The 14,660-nt window shown below is 42.9% G+C and overlaps 1 protein-coding gene across 8 annotated transcripts in view; it reads right to left on the reverse strand.

Moving 5' to 3' along the window:
* Nucleotides 1–4,433: 4,433 nt before the first annotated feature.
* Nucleotides 4,434–14,660, reverse strand: part of ror2 (receptor tyrosine kinase-like orphan receptor 2) — a 452,945-nt gene continuing 442,718 nt past the window's right edge. For all 8 annotated transcript variants that reach the window (XM_068030160.1, XM_068030157.1, XM_068030161.1 and 5 more), the window contains one exon: nt 4,434–7,289. In XM_068030160.1, coding sequence (XP_067886261.1) covers nt 5,841–7,289 — 1,449 coding nt within the window. In that variant the 3' untranslated portion in view covers nt 4,434–5,840. The remainder of the gene's footprint in view (nt 7,290–14,660) is intronic.

The following is a 14,660-nucleotide window of genomic DNA, read 5'->3' on the forward strand; positions in this document are numbered from 1 at the left end:
GGCCGAAGGGCCTGTTTCAGAGTTGTATCAATAAATAAAAATAACTAAACATCATATTCAAAAAGGCCACCAAAATTAAAGCTGGAGTGTAAACTTGAATTTCCAGTTTTTCAAAAAGGTGATGTTTTTGTCAGTTAATTGAATGCAAGAAATGACAGCTGAATTGCGGGGCGTTGCAGAAGGGAATGTCCATTATCCAGGGTGCATTCTTTGCTTAAAACGCTGTCTATACTGCAAGAGAATGGAGAAATCACTACCGCATTTGCAATTTTCCTGCTATTTGCTTTATTGAATACTTAAACGTTCGTATCATAATTACAGCAATATTTCCACAAAAAGAGTTTTAAGTACAATTGCAAATATCATCGTTAAAGGACCATTCCATTATCGGCAAAGAAATACTCAAATGCTGGGAGTATAGAATGCAGAAAAAGTTTCAAAATGCAGTGCCTTCCAATACTCCTTCAGTATAACTTTGCACATTTGTTGTGGCAGTTTTTGGGTTTTGCGTCTACACAAAACATTAACAAAAAATCCGAACTCTTCCATTATCACTATGATAAAACAGCTCCAAATCAACTGTATTCAGTTTCATTCCAAAAATTCTTGGCGGATGAAAACATGTACATCGACGTATATCCTACAGCAATGGAGACGTGGAAAAGGAGGGGTGAGGTGATGTTACCCTCGTCACTCCAGAGCGATTCACCTCCAACATTCTCCTTCAATCGCATAAAACTTACACCGAAAGCAGATTCTTTCAATAAGCTTTTGATTTTACGTCACTTGTGTTTCAAGCTATCAATTAGCATAATACATTAAAAAAGTCAACAACAACTTTGGAAAACCACAGCACGGAACACCAAATGCTGTTGATCATTTACTTTAATAAATTAAGCTATCGGCTTTATTTATCAGTCATTTCCTATCATGTTTGTTGAAATGACACGATTTTCCCCCTCGTACAAATGATTGCATGAAGCTTATGTAAGATGGAACAACCCAATTCTACACAAAAACAAGAAATGCTGGAATCACTCAGCAGGTCTGGCAGCATCTGTGGAAAGAGAAGCAGAGTTAACGTTTCGGGTCAGTGACCCTTCTTCGGAACTGACAAATATTGACCTTTTGGTCAGCTATATGGCCTGGTCCAATCTGCATCTTCTCCTTTGTTATCTCTTGCCCAACCCCCACCTCACTTGTTTATAATCTGTGACTTTTCTAATATTTGTCAGTTCCGAAGAAGGGTCACTGACCCGAAACGTTAACTCTGCTTCTCTTTCCACAGATGCTGCCAGACCTGCTGAGTGAATCCAGCATTTCTTGTTTTTGTTTCAGATTTCCAGCATCCGCAGTATTTTGCTTTTATTTTAGTGTCCAATTCTACACCAATTCCCCGGCCCTGGCAGGACCTTATGCGAGCTCATGGATATGTAGGTTATGCGTTTACGCACAGATCGTCCAGTGCGAAACTCACGACAACCAAAAAAAAAAGTTTTCCGATTCAGTTGCTGCTTTGCAGAGTATTCCTGGGCAAGGAGGGAAATGTTGGCTGGTTAGGTAACTTTGACATAAGTATTCAAATTAACCTGGCGCAATAATCCCCAGTAAGCCTGCTGAGCGAGTTAACATGATTTGAACTGCAGAATAGACAGATCACACAGATCTCGCCATCCTTCAAAAATCTATCCCCAGGGTCTGAAATACATGTCTTTGTGTTGCTATAAATTGTCTAGATCACTTGTGTGTGAAGATTTACCTCGGGGATGTTTGATTCAGCGGTTAAAATCGATATTTTCACTCACAAGACCTCACTCATGACAGCTGAGCAGGGGCGGTATTACACAGCTGTGGTACAGGCCCCTTTCTTCAAATTTGGTAACGCAGCCTGTATTTTAAAGTACCATTCAATTGTTCCACAGGTAACATTGCAGGACAGATTTTTTTACTCTCAAAACCTTAATGGTACAGCAGTCAAAATCATAGTTACACCCAGAAGCAATCCTGGGCGGTATTGTTTTTTTTTTAAAAAGCCTCAACTAGAAACAGATGTAAAGCCGCCGAGGGAGAAAGCCAGTCATAACAATTGACCAATATGACTCTACAAATAAAACGTATAAATACAATTGCAGTAAAAACAGACACAAAGTCACATTAGGTATAAAGGCTCCAGCTTCCGAGCAGCGGGTGCGAGGAGCAGAGTTTGAAGCAGCTTCAGTTCGGTGGAGAGCGCAGCCCAGTGCGGATGGAGCTGGGTATTTTCACCGTAAACACGGGCAGCAGCAGCTTCTTCCCGGGGCTCGGGCTCCGCGGCTCTGCAGCTCCTGAGCCGGGCTCCCGGCCCCGCAGGCTGGCGGCTGAGACCGCGCTGCCGCCGGAGGAGATTTTCAGGCGCAGTTTGTGGGGTAAGCTCCTGACCCAGGCCGGTTCGCTGCTGCTGGCCGGTCCCCCGGGGCTTCTCCGCACAGAGCCCGTCCTGCCTCGCTCACCCCTCGGCGCCGGCTGCTGCTCCCCCCGGGTGTGGAGCCCTGCCGGCCGGATGGGGGAGAGAGGCGGGGGCCCGGAGCGGCAATGAGCGGCGACCTGGGGCTCGGGGAGGCGCAGCGCCAGCAGGTGAGACCGGAGCCGGCAGTTCTCCTCCAGCAGCTCCGCTAGTCGCCGCTCCAGCACCAACTCCCTGCAGCGCCGCTTCTGGCGCGACTTCCGCGCCGCCTCATTGTTCCGGCGCCGGCGCTCCCAGTAAATCGAGTCCTTCAGCTCCTCCGGGGTGAACTCCCGGCTCCGGCGGGGAAGAGGAGCCGGTAGCGGCCGCTCGGAGCCCCGCAGCAGCAGGCAGGAAGAGCCACTCAGCCCCGCGTCCATGGCCAGCGCCGCCACCGACCCCGGCTTTAGCCGCACTTGTAGTGGCCGCGGCCGGTACCAGCCCCGCCTCTGCTCCGGATCCAGCGGCTTCAGGCCTCCGGAGACATCTCATTGGCTTTAGGTGCCCGAACTAACCCAGCCCAAACTTCAACCGAGCTTCCCCTGCGGTCGAATAGCCAGCTGTTAGACCGCCGCTGTTAGCGGGAAATACCGAATGCTGTTTGCACAGACGCGCGGGATGCAATAAGTGGCTTCATGACAAATCCCGTTGTGATGAACGCCCCACCAAACAGTGTGAGGTACCTTGCTATGGTGTAAGGTAGAGCTCCAATGTCTGGTGAAACTTTAACAAGTAGTGAAGCACTGAAGCTGGGACCATTCTTGAACTTGCTATAAAGCGCAGTAGCCTAGATCCATAAAAGTATAAAGCTGAATTTAGGAGACAGCCCTAAGTTGTGGGAAAAAAATAACCTCTGTAAAATTGGATTAAGTACGAGAGAACTGCATGAAAACTTATCAGTGAAAACATTTACGTTTACCAAATTTCGTAAAGTTTATAGTTATGTCAGTTCATTTGGAGGTCTAGAATCACTTGAAAGTGACCTGCGCCAGATGTAAGGGAGCTTATCTACCGAAAACACCACCTTTCGCAAGAAACTGCATATACCTGGTGTTTAATCACTTTCTGCACGGAATGTCCTCAAGGCCCTACGGGAAAAGGAAACGGTGGATCCTGTCGGATGGTTCCCCGAGCAGACCGTCAAAGTCATTTGGCGGAATGCCTCATCACCAGAACTTTCAAACAAGCACCAAGACGTAGCTTGGCTGGTGGTGAGAAGGGCCCTCCCCGTCAGATCCTTCATGCACACCCGAAGTCTCGCCCCCTCCGCACAGTGCCCCCGCGTTGGCTGTGGTGGGGAAGAGACGGTCGCCCACCTCCTCCTGGAATGTGCCTTTGCAAAGCAGGTGTGGAAAGAGATGCAGTGGTTTTTGTCAAGGTTCATCCCAAGCAGCTCTGTAACACAGGAGTCTGTGCTCTACGGGCTGTTCCCAGGGACGCACACCGAGACAAACATCAACTGCTGCTGGAGGGCTATCAATTCGGTGAAAGACGCCCTTTGGTCTGCCCGAAACTTGCTGGTCTTCCAGCGCAAAGAGTTGTCCACCACCGAATGTTGCAGACTGGCACATTCCAAGGTCCAGGACTACGTGCTGAGGGACGCACTAAAGCTTGGGGCAGCCGCAGCAAAGGCTCAATGGGGAAAGACCACAGTGTAAGGTTCCCCACCAAGCTGGACTGAGGGGCTGGAACCATGGGAAGCCCCTCGAACTGTATCGTTAATATTCTCAATTGCTGTAAATGTAAAACTGTAATTGACATGACAATTGTGAAACGGAAGGGTTGGGAAGAAACTCATGACATTATTGAAAGAAACTGATCTCTTTTGCAATGTTTGTATTTTTTCGTGCTGTTTGGAAACTGTTTGGCAATGTAATTTTTACAGATTTTTATGAATAAAGTATATTTTGGAAATAAAAAAAAACTTTATTTGAAATGCTATGTGGTTTGATTTACAACATATATAAACAATGTGCTCATTCCAGTAATGCAAATTTTCTAGTGTGTTTTTAGCAAGAACCTCCTTACAAACCAAAGAGGAAATTTAAAGGCCATTCAATAAAGGGGAAATCAAACCAAGTGAAATAAGTATTCACTATGTAAGTTTAGTTAAATTATAAAATCAAACTTTTGTTTCATTACAGGTATATGTCAAAAGAACTGTCAGGAAACATAAATTACAAAAAGCATTGAGGTTTTTAAAAATGCAAAATGCAAAGTTCATTTTCTGTACAGCATATTTATTTAAAAAAGGTAACAGAAGGAAAGAATGGATTCCATATGCAAAATCGTTTGCAAACATAGGAGAATGGCACTTTAAGAGAGAATAATAGGATTTTTTAAAAGAGTATTTTTTTCTATTTACAAAGACTATTTCACTTAATGTTTAAAAGTGGAAACTTGTAATCAATTAATTGACATTGTACATGCAAAATATAGAACAAGGCAGTTAAACAGTCATTTGCTGGTTAATATGAAACCATAATAGTGTAGTTTGGTTTGTAATATATGCTCTTCTCAGTGTTGCTATGAGACAAAGAACAGTGCCTCTTCTGTCAGATGCCCGACAGTAGCTACCTGCACACCAGTTGTCTTTCATAAAATGGTAGGATATTTTGGAATCCTCTCTCATTCTCTTATTTTTTTCCATGTGCATTTCTTCAGGTTATTTTCATCCCAGCCTGCGTTGCTTCAGCTTCAAAGTTGATTGGTTGCTGAGAGCCATAAGAGTTGGAGTGGGGAGTGGGGGGAATCATCTGAATACTGTTGGAATCATCAGAATGTCCTTTCTTTGCATTCTACTAAAATCAACCACCATTCGTATGTACAATGAAAGTACCGCCCTTGAGAACTGGAGGATGTTTGTTGGTAGTTTTCCCCCATGCATCAACTTTTACTTCATAAAGCAGGTTTTATTACGTTCAATGTGTCAGCATATAGGTTACCATGTTTTATAAATATGAGGTACTGCTCGATAGTGTAAAGTTGCACAGCAACAGTACAAAATCAAAACTGCTTATTCAGTCGAGTCGCAAACCTCCAGAACACATTTCTGTTCAAATCTGCAGTACTAGCCACCTTTGCGTCCTGCATGTGTTCCACTGAACAGTGAATATAAATTGCAAGGATTGAGGCTTTTTTACTGTGCCAGCTACGAATGACAAATCTGAGGGCAGCCTAATACAAAAAGGCAAGGCACAGATAGATTGAACCCATGTCAATAATGAACAGAGATGTTTTTTTTTAAAGAAAAATATAAAGACTTATAGGTTTAACACTTTGCTGTTTCACATTCTTTTTTTATTATGATTAATGTGTTAGTAATGATTGCAGCCTCATCATTGTTTGGAAATATAGTTCATGCTTCTGTATCCACTTCCACATCAGCTGTTTGTGGTGCGTCAGCATCACCAAGTAATTCCGTTTCTGGTACCAACATGTCATCATCTTGGAGATTCTCAGATGCAGGTACTTCATCTACAACAGTGGGCTCATTAGGCTCATCTTCTGTGCCATTTGACTGGTCTGGAATCAAAGCAATGCGGTCTGTACCGGATGCATTTGAGGGTGCTGTTGTTACATAACCTGTGCTTGTGGAGCCACTTCCACTGTTGTGGGAACCAGTCTTTGGTACCATCTGTGGGGGTAACTGCTGAGGCATCTGCATCTGGATTTGCATTGGGTAATAATTTGGCAAATAGGCACCATAGGCTGGCATTGGCTGGTAGCCATTTACTGGAATGTATAATGGGGGTGGTGGAACCATTGGCCGTATCTGTCCTTTTACAGGTATGAACTGAGGTGGTGGAAAATGCGTTTTTTGCTTTGGCCCCACGTATCTTGCATTACTAACATTGCTGACTGGACTGGTACTGAGGGAGCTAGTCTGTGTGGCATTGCTACCCCCAGAAGGAGGAGCCGAGCTGTTATAGTTGGACAGATTTTCCCATGTTCGGAGTCTTGTGTGGATATCTTTAAACCGTGGTCTTCTTGATGGAAATTCATTCCAACACTCCAGCATCAGACTGTATACCCAGGCTGGGCAGTCATCTGGACAGGACAATACATGACGGTTTCTTATCATTTCTATGACATCTTGATTGGAATACCCACAATATGGTTGCAGGCCATAGCCAAATACTTCCCACGCCACTACTCCAAAAGACCATATGTCAGAATCGACAGAAAATTTTCCATATATGATCGCTTCAGGTGGCATCCAGCGGATTGGTAGAAGTGAATTCCCCATCAGTTTGTAGTAATCTGCGGAGTAAACCTCTCTGAAAATGCCCAAATCAGATATTTTTACATGGAGTTTATCACAAATCAAGACATTCCTAGTAGCCAGATCCTTGTGTACGACATGGTGGCTGGATAGATATTCCATGCCTGCTGCTATCTGAGTCACAATATGCAGGAAGTCAGCTGGCTCCAGTGCAGACTTCACTGTCCTGTCATCATCACTACTTCCAACATCTGAATGTGGTGACCGCATTACTAGAAATTCATGGAGGTCACTCTGGGAAGGGTAACTAAAGATCATGCTCATGGGTTGTTCTTTGGCCACTATGCCAAGCAGGCAAACAATATTTGGATGCTGCAGCCGAGATCTCATCAAAGCTTCATGTTTGAATTCTTCTCTGAGTGACACTTCTGTTTTATCCTTCATAGTTTTAATAGCTATAACTTGTGCTTGTTCACCAGGGCCTGTGCTGTACAGATGTCCCTTGTACACTTTCCCAAACCGATCCTCCCCAAGTTCTTCCATAAATCGTACTGCAGATAAACAAATATCTTTCAATTTTCCCTAGAAAGACAATCGAAAAGAAATTGGTTAAGAAAAGTGATGGGCAGAATTTCACCATTGTGCAATGTGCTTGAAATTGGGCTGGTTAGGTTACAGTTCTAGCTTCCGACTAAATTAATTTGCATAATCACGAACTTAAAATCTTCAATGAACCAGCAGAATTGGGTAGTGCAATAGAACATAATCATTTCTTTTTGTTTATTTCCATTATAGAGTACTCCTTGATGTATTTAAGTGTGATAACTTGGTGCAGTTTTATTAATACAGTTGAGAATAGGTTTAGCACCAAAAATAAGCATTTTTAACAAGTGTCAAGTCCACCACCTGTGAGTAACCATCTTAAAGTAATTGAAAATGGCTTTAAAAATTATACTGAACTATTTAATAGTTTAATTGATGTACACTAGTCAGTTTCTTGGTAAATTAAATATTTTTGATATTAAAAAAAAAGTTAAAATGTGGCCACTAAGGCCAGTGCGCCTAAGGAAATTTGCCAAACCAGCACAATTGGTGGAATCCACAATGTCAGTCTGGGGGCATTTTTTTGCAGGTGGGGCACAATTCAGGCAAATTGAATCTTAAACCTGCAGACAAGATTGTGGAAAACTCACAGTTTTGGATGTATCTCACTCATTTTTAAAATTTCCAGATTTATTGCACTGGTTCGGTCGATTTTGCTTGGATTGCACTGATATTACTAGTTTTAACAAGTGGAAAAAAACACGTTTTAGCATCAGTCATTCATCTCTTCAGATGATTACAATACATACAGGTTATTGCACCACAACTGTTACTGATCTTAAATCAGAGATAAGTTTTTCCTCCATTAAAAATGTTGACTTGCGTTTGATTTATTTGTCTTAGTGCTTCCTTACTTCAACGTTGTTTTGGCAGTTTGTACTGCATTAACGGATGCTCATGTGATTCCTCATAGTTGGTGAGATGCAGTGTCTGCACACCAATGAGTAGTTTCCACTTTGGCTGCAATTGGTGATTCCTCAGATTTAATTTAAAAACATCATTTTTTTTCGATTTTTCAACAACATATTAATCTTCTGTTGATATTGCCTATTTTCCCCACAATGAACCATTGACTAACCTCATAAGCAAAAACCACTTTAATTTAATGGACAGATGGACAACATAATATTTATCTTTATATATAGAGAGCTGAACATATGTACATCACACTAACATTCATGTCATCCAAGAATAAACTAATTCTGAACTTATTAAAAAGATGAACAATGACTTCCACCACCTCTTTCCCCCCCCCACCCCTTCACAAATTCCTGATCTTGACTGAGTTATGAGGTTGGTGAGGAAGAAATAGTGGATGAAACGCTCCAGGTTTCTCGTACACTTTAGCAGTTGTTTTCATGCTTGAGGCATTCCGTGATCGGTGGGCATCAGAGTGACAGGAGTGCATCATTGAGACCATGAACCACATTTTGATTTAGTTTGCTAAGGTTCCTTTAAATTAACTACAATTTACAGCTTATTGTTTGTGCCACGTTAAAAAGGAATACTTTTTAATTGTAAAAAGATGACAAGTCATCCTAATTGAAAATATACATAAAGGAGTTAGCAGTTGTTTTCCATGTGGTTAATGAGAATTGAGTCTTAGGAGTAGGTCAACTGATGATCTTTTTGGCAAAGGAGTCATGGCAGATAACTTCTGAGAAAAGTGCAAAAATAAACAAACAAAAGAGTGAGTATATCTGTTTTTAAAATGCCCATAACACAGTAATTAGGTTAGAATTATAGAATAGTACAGCACAAAAGGAGGAGATTTGGACCACTGAATCTGTGCCACTCCGAGGCTCTTCCCCATAACTTTTTTTAAACCTGATATGGGATGTGAGCATCGGATCAGTGCTATTTGTTCTTCAAGTGTTTGTCTAATTTCCCTTTTGAAAGTTACTATTGAGCTTGTTCCCACTACCCTCTCAGGCAGTGCACTCCAAATCCTAATAACTCGTTGCATAAGAAGTTTTTCCTCCTGTCGCTTTTGGCTTTTTTGCCAATCACTTAAATCTGTGCCCTCTCGTTATTGACCCTTCAGCTATTAGAAATAGTTTCTCTTTATTAACTCAATCTAAACCCTTTATGATTTTAAACAAATCATCTCTGTGCCTTCTCTGCACCAATTAGTACAGCTGCAGCTTCTCCAGCCTATCCACATAACTAATTCCTTGTCCCTGGAACTTTTAGATTTTAGATTTAGATTTAGAGATACAGCACTGAAACAGGCCCTTCGGCCCACTGAGTCTGTGCCGACCATTAACCACCCATTTATACTAATCCTACTCTAATCCCATATTCCTACCACATCCTCACCTGTCCCTATAATCCCCTACCACCTACCTATACTAGGGGCAATTTATAATGGCCAATTTACCTATCAACCTGCAAATCTTTTGGCTGTGGGAGGAAACCGGAGCACACAGAGGAAACTCATGCAGACACAGGGAGAACTTGCAAACTCCACACAGACAGTACCCAGAATTGAACCCGGGTCGCTGGAGCTGTGAGGCTGCAGTGCTAACCACTGCGCCACTGTGCAGTAAATCACTTCTTTACCTTCTCCAAAGCCTTCAAGTCCTTCCAGAAGTGTGGTGCCCAGAATTGGACATAATACGCCAGCTGGGGCTGAACTAGTATTTTATAATATATAATAAATACTTAATAAAGCATAACTTCCTCACTTTTGTACTCTTTGCCTCTATTTCTAAAGCCCATGATTCCATATGTTTTATTAATTGTGTTGCGAATGTGTCCTTCCACCTTCAAAGATTTGTGCACAAGCGCCCTCAAGTCTCTTTGTTCTTGCACCCCCTTTAAAATTGTATCACTTGGTATGTTTGGTCTCTCCTTTTTCTTCATACCAAAAAGCATCATCTCACACTTCTTTGCATTGAATTCCAACTGCCATGTGTTTGCCCATTCCACCAGCCTGCCTATGTTTTCTTGAAGTCTACTACTATCTTCCTCACTACATTTCCAAATTTCGTGTCATCTGCAAATTTTGAAATTGTGCCCGAAAGCCTCAAGTCCAAGTCATTAATCTAAATCAACAACAGCAAAGGTCCTAGTACTGATCCATGAGGAAACTCCATTGTATACCTCCCTCCAGTCAAAAAAAAACAGCCACTCAACACAATTCTCTGTTTTCTATCCCTTAGTTAATTTTGTATCTATGCTATAACTGTCCCTTTTATCACATGGACTTAAAATTTCCTAACAAGCCTAGTATTTGGTACTTTATCAAACATCTTTTGAAAGTTCATATATACATCAACAACTGCATTGCCCTTATCCACCCTCTCTGCTCTCTATTATTGCATGCTTGTCCAAGTGGTTTTAATGAGTTTTTTTATTCGTTCATGGGATGTGGGTATCACTGGCTAAGCCAGCATTTTATTGCCCATCCCTAATTGCCCTTGAGAAGGGGGCGGTGAGCTGCCTTCTTGAACCTCTGCAATCCTTGGGAATGTAGGCATCGCTGGCTTGGCCAGCATTTTATTGCCCATCCCTAATTGCCCTTGAGAAGGGGGTGGTGAGCTGGAGTGGAGCAAGTGGAGAGTATTCCATCATACTCCTGACTTGTGCCTTGTTGATGATAGACAGGGATTTGGGAGACAGGAGGTAAGTTACTCGCTGCAGAATTCCCAGCCTCTGACCTGCTCTTGTAGCCACAGTATTTATGTGGCTGGTCCAGTTCAATTTCTGGTCAATGGTAACCCCCCAGGATGTTGATAGTGGGGGATTCAGCAATGGTAATGCCATTGAATGTCAAGGGGAGATGGTTGGATTCTCCCTTGTTTGAGATGGTCATTGCCTGGTACTTGTGTGGCGCAAATGTTGTTTGCCAATTATCAGCCCAAGCCTGGATATTGTCTTGCTGCATGTGGACATGGGCTGCTTCAGTATCTGAGGAGTCGCGAATGGTGCTGAACATTGTGCAATCATCAGCGAACATCCCCACTTCTGACCTTATGATGGAGGGAAGGTCATTGATGAAGCAGCTGAAGATGGTTGGGTCTAGGACACTATCCTGAGGAACTCCTGCAGTGATGTTCTGGGACTGAGATGATTGACCAACACTACAATCATCTTACTTTGTGCTGGGTATGACTCCAACCAGCGGAGAGTTTCCCCCGATTCCTATTAACTTCAATTCAGGGATTCTTGGTGCCAAACTCAGTCAAATGCTGCCTTGATGTCAAGGGCGGTCACTGTCACCTCACCTCTGGAGTTCCGCTCTTTTGCCCATGTTTGAACCAAGGCTGTAATGAGGTCAGGAGCTGAATGGTCCTGCAGAACCCAAACTAAGCGTCACTGAGCAGGTTATTGCTGAGCTAGTGCCACTTGATAGCACTGTCGACGACCCCTTCCATCACTTTGCTGATGATCAAGAGTAGACTGATAGGGCAGTAACTGGCCGGGTTCAATTTGTCTTGCTTGTGGCCAGGACACACCTGGGAAATTTTCCACATTGCCAGGTAGATGCTAGTGTTTTAGCTGTACTGGAACAGCTCGGCGAGGGGCTAGTTCTGGAGCACAGGTTTTCAGTACCATTGCCGGAATATTGTCAGGGCCCAGAGGTGAGGTGAGTGTATCCACTGCCTTCAGCTGTTTCTTGATATCATGTGGAGTGAATTGGATTGGCTGAAGACTGGCATCTGCGATGCTGGGGACTTCAGGAGGATCATCCACTCGGCACTTCTGGCTGAAGATGGATGCAAATGCTTCAGCCTTGTCTTTTGCACTGATGTCTGGGCTCCCCCATCATTGAGGATGGAGATATTTGTGGAATCTCCTCCTCCTGTCAGTTGTTTAATTGTCCACCACCATTCACGACTGGATGTGGCAGGACTGCAGAGCTCAGATCTGATGCGTTGGTTGTCTATTGCATGCTGCTTCCACTGTTTGGTTTGTAAGTAGTCCTGTGTTGTAGCTTCACCAGGCTGACACCTCATTTTTAGGTAAGCCTGGTGCTGCTCCTGGCATACCGCCCTGCATTCTTCATTGAACCAGGGTTGGTCCCCTGGCTTGATGGTAATGGTAGAGTGGGGATACGCCAGGCCATAAGATTACAGATTGTGGTGGAATACAAGATTACAAGAAGCTCACATCAGATTGTTATACAACATTAAAGCAAAGTAGTTCTCTCAATAGCTCACTATGTTGTGTGTCAGCTACTGCCCACAAACACTTGGAAGATCCACCTCAATCATGATCTGTACTGAATTAGGTGAACTCGGATGGAGCAGCAGTAGATGTACTATTGGCTTGGAAGGTGCTTCCACTTCTGATTACTCTCCAGTGTCACCTGCTAGAAAATGAGGGTGTAGACACAGAGACATTGTGTAAGGACAGGATTAAGTTCACTTGTGATATCTGATAGGCTTCCAACAAGCATTGTAAAGGTTCACACATTAAGAAAACTTCACTGGGTGATGTGTGGGGGTGGTTGGGGGCGGTGGGGGGGGGGGGGGGGGGATGGGGGGTGAGGATGGATATGGGACTCCCTCTACTTACTGAACTAGAATCCAACATGAGGCAAAAAGGAAAAAAATGTTTGTTTTGGAGGAAACTGTGTTTGGCCTTTGACTGCTGTATAAACTGGGATGTGGCTATCGCTAGCAAGGCCAGCATATATAATTGCCATCGAGGAGGTGGTGGCGGTGGTGCATCTCCTTCTTGAACTGCTGCAGTCTCTGTGGTGTTGCTACACCCACTGTTCTGTTAGAGACGGAATCCAGAATCCATGCAGGCATGGACTGCTTCAGTATCTGAGGAGTTACAAATGGTACTGAACACTGTGTAATCATCAGCGAACATTCCTACTTTTGACCTTATGGTGGAGGGAAAGTCATTGATGCAGCCGCTGAAGATGGTTGTGATCAAGGCTGGGAACTGAATGTTCAAGTTTATTCGACGATTAGGAAGGATAAGCAAAAAGGATCAGGAAGTGGCGAGGCACTGTTAATAATGGATGAGATCAGTACATTTGTGAGGGAGGATTTTAGATTGTAGGATCAAGATGTAGAATCAGTTTGGGTAGAGATAAGAAACAGCAAGGGGAAGCAAACATTGGTAGGAGTTGTTTATAGGCCACCAAACAGTAGTGGTAATGTAGGGCATAGTTTTAATCAGGAAATTAGAGGTGCATGTAACAAGGGTAATACAGAAATCATGGGGGACTTGAATCTACATGTAGCCTGGGAAATCCTAATCAGCACTAATTCTGTGGAGGACAAATTCCTGGAGTGTATACGAGATGCTTTTCTAGAACAGTATGTTGCAGAACCAACGAGAGAACGAGCTAGTTTAGATCTGCTACTGGGCAATGAGAAAGGGATAATTAATAATCTAGTTGTAAAGGAGCCTACAGGGAAGAGTGACCATAATATGATAAAATTTTACATTAAGTCTGAAAGTGATATAGTTCAATCCAAAACTAGGGTCTTAAATCTAAACAAAGGAAACTCCAAAAGTATGAGGGGCAATTTGGCTGTGGTACATTGGGGAGCTACATTAAAAGGTATGTCAGTAGTCAGGTAATGGCTAGCATTTGAAGAATTAATACATGGTTCACAACAAATTTGCATTTCTTTAAGGCACAAAAACCCAACAGGAAAGGTGATCCAACCATGGCTAACAAGAAAAGTTAAAGATCAATAGAAGAGGTTTATAAAGTTGCCAAAAAAGTAGTAAGCCTGAGGATCAGGAGCATTTTAGAATTCAACAAAGGAGGAGCAAGAAACTGATAAAGAAAGAGAAAATAGAATACGAAAGTAAACTAGCTAAAAACGTAAAATTGGACTGTAAAAACTTCTATAGGCATGTAAAAAGGAAAAGATTAGCAAAGACAAATATGGGCCAATAACAAGCAGAGACAGGGGAATTTATAATGGGAAATAAGGAAATGGCAGAGAAACTAAACAAACAATTTGTGTCTGTCTTCAAAAAAGAAGATACAAAAAAACTCCCAAAATACTAGTGAGAATGAGGAACTGAAAGAAATTAGTATTAGTAAAAAAGCAGTACTGGAGAAATTAACCAGACTGAAAATTGATAAATTCGCTGGACCTAATGACCTACATCCTAGAGTGTTGAAAGAGGTAGCTGTAGAGATAGTGAATGTGTTGGTGATCATCTTCCAAAATTCTATAGATTCTGGAAAGGTTCTTGAAGATTGGAAGGTAGCAAATGTAACCCCACTATTTAAGAAAGGAGGGAGAAAGAAATGGGGAACTGCAGACCTGTTAACCTGACATCAGTACATACGGACATACGAATTAGCAGCAGGAGTAGGCCATGCGGCCCCTCAAGCCTGCTCTGCCATTGAATAAGATCTGATTG

Source organism: Heterodontus francisci, chromosome 4 (assembly GCF_036365525.1).
Source record: "Heterodontus francisci isolate sHetFra1 chromosome 4, sHetFra1.hap1, whole genome shotgun sequence".
Lineage (NCBI taxonomy): Eukaryota > Metazoa > Chordata > Chondrichthyes > Heterodontiformes > Heterodontidae > Heterodontus > Heterodontus francisci.